This window comes from Cystoisospora suis, assembly GCF_002600585.1.
Source record: "Cystoisospora suis strain Wien I chromosome Unknown contig_3540, whole genome shotgun sequence".
Taxonomy (NCBI): Eukaryota; Apicomplexa; class Conoidasida; order Eucoccidiorida; family Sarcocystidae; genus Cystoisospora; species Cystoisospora suis.
This window is the reverse complement of record NW_027156335.1, coordinates 1,128-1,445: the sequence shown is the minus strand read 5'-3', so window position 1 is coordinate 1,445 and position 318 is coordinate 1,128. Positions and strand designations below refer to the sequence as shown.

The 318-nt window shown below is 47.8% G+C and overlaps 1 protein-coding gene across 1 annotated transcript; it reads right to left on the bottom strand.

The window, feature by feature from the left end:
* Positions 1–14: 14 nt before the first annotated feature.
* On the bottom strand, positions 15–314 carry CSUI_006881 (uncharacterized protein; the record flags this gene model as incomplete). Its single annotated transcript, XM_068067031.1, has 1 exon — positions 15–314. A coding segment is annotated over exon 1 (93 nt), but the record flags the coding sequence as incomplete, so codon positions are not given.
* Between the last annotated feature and the right edge of the window lie 4 nt (positions 315–318).

Genomic DNA, 318 nt, shown 5'->3' with positions numbered 1-318 from the left:
TATATAGAGAGAGAGAGATAGATCAGGCATGCATGAGATGCTTTGTCATTGTTGCGGTATATGTATATTGATAGGGGTGGGTGGATGGAAGTTGAGAGATGGTGCATGCAGTTTATGCGGTGGCTAGCCAAAGCAACAGACAGACAGGCAGGCAGGCAGTGAAGGTCCAACTATTTCCAACTACATACCTCACACCCCCCCCCCTGCCTGCCTCACTCAGAGTGTCGGAGATCCATCGATTCCCCACTAAGCTGTGAAGTCAGTAAACTCTGCCTCGCTCTCATTTTTTAACTCACGCACAAAGAAAGAAAGACATAC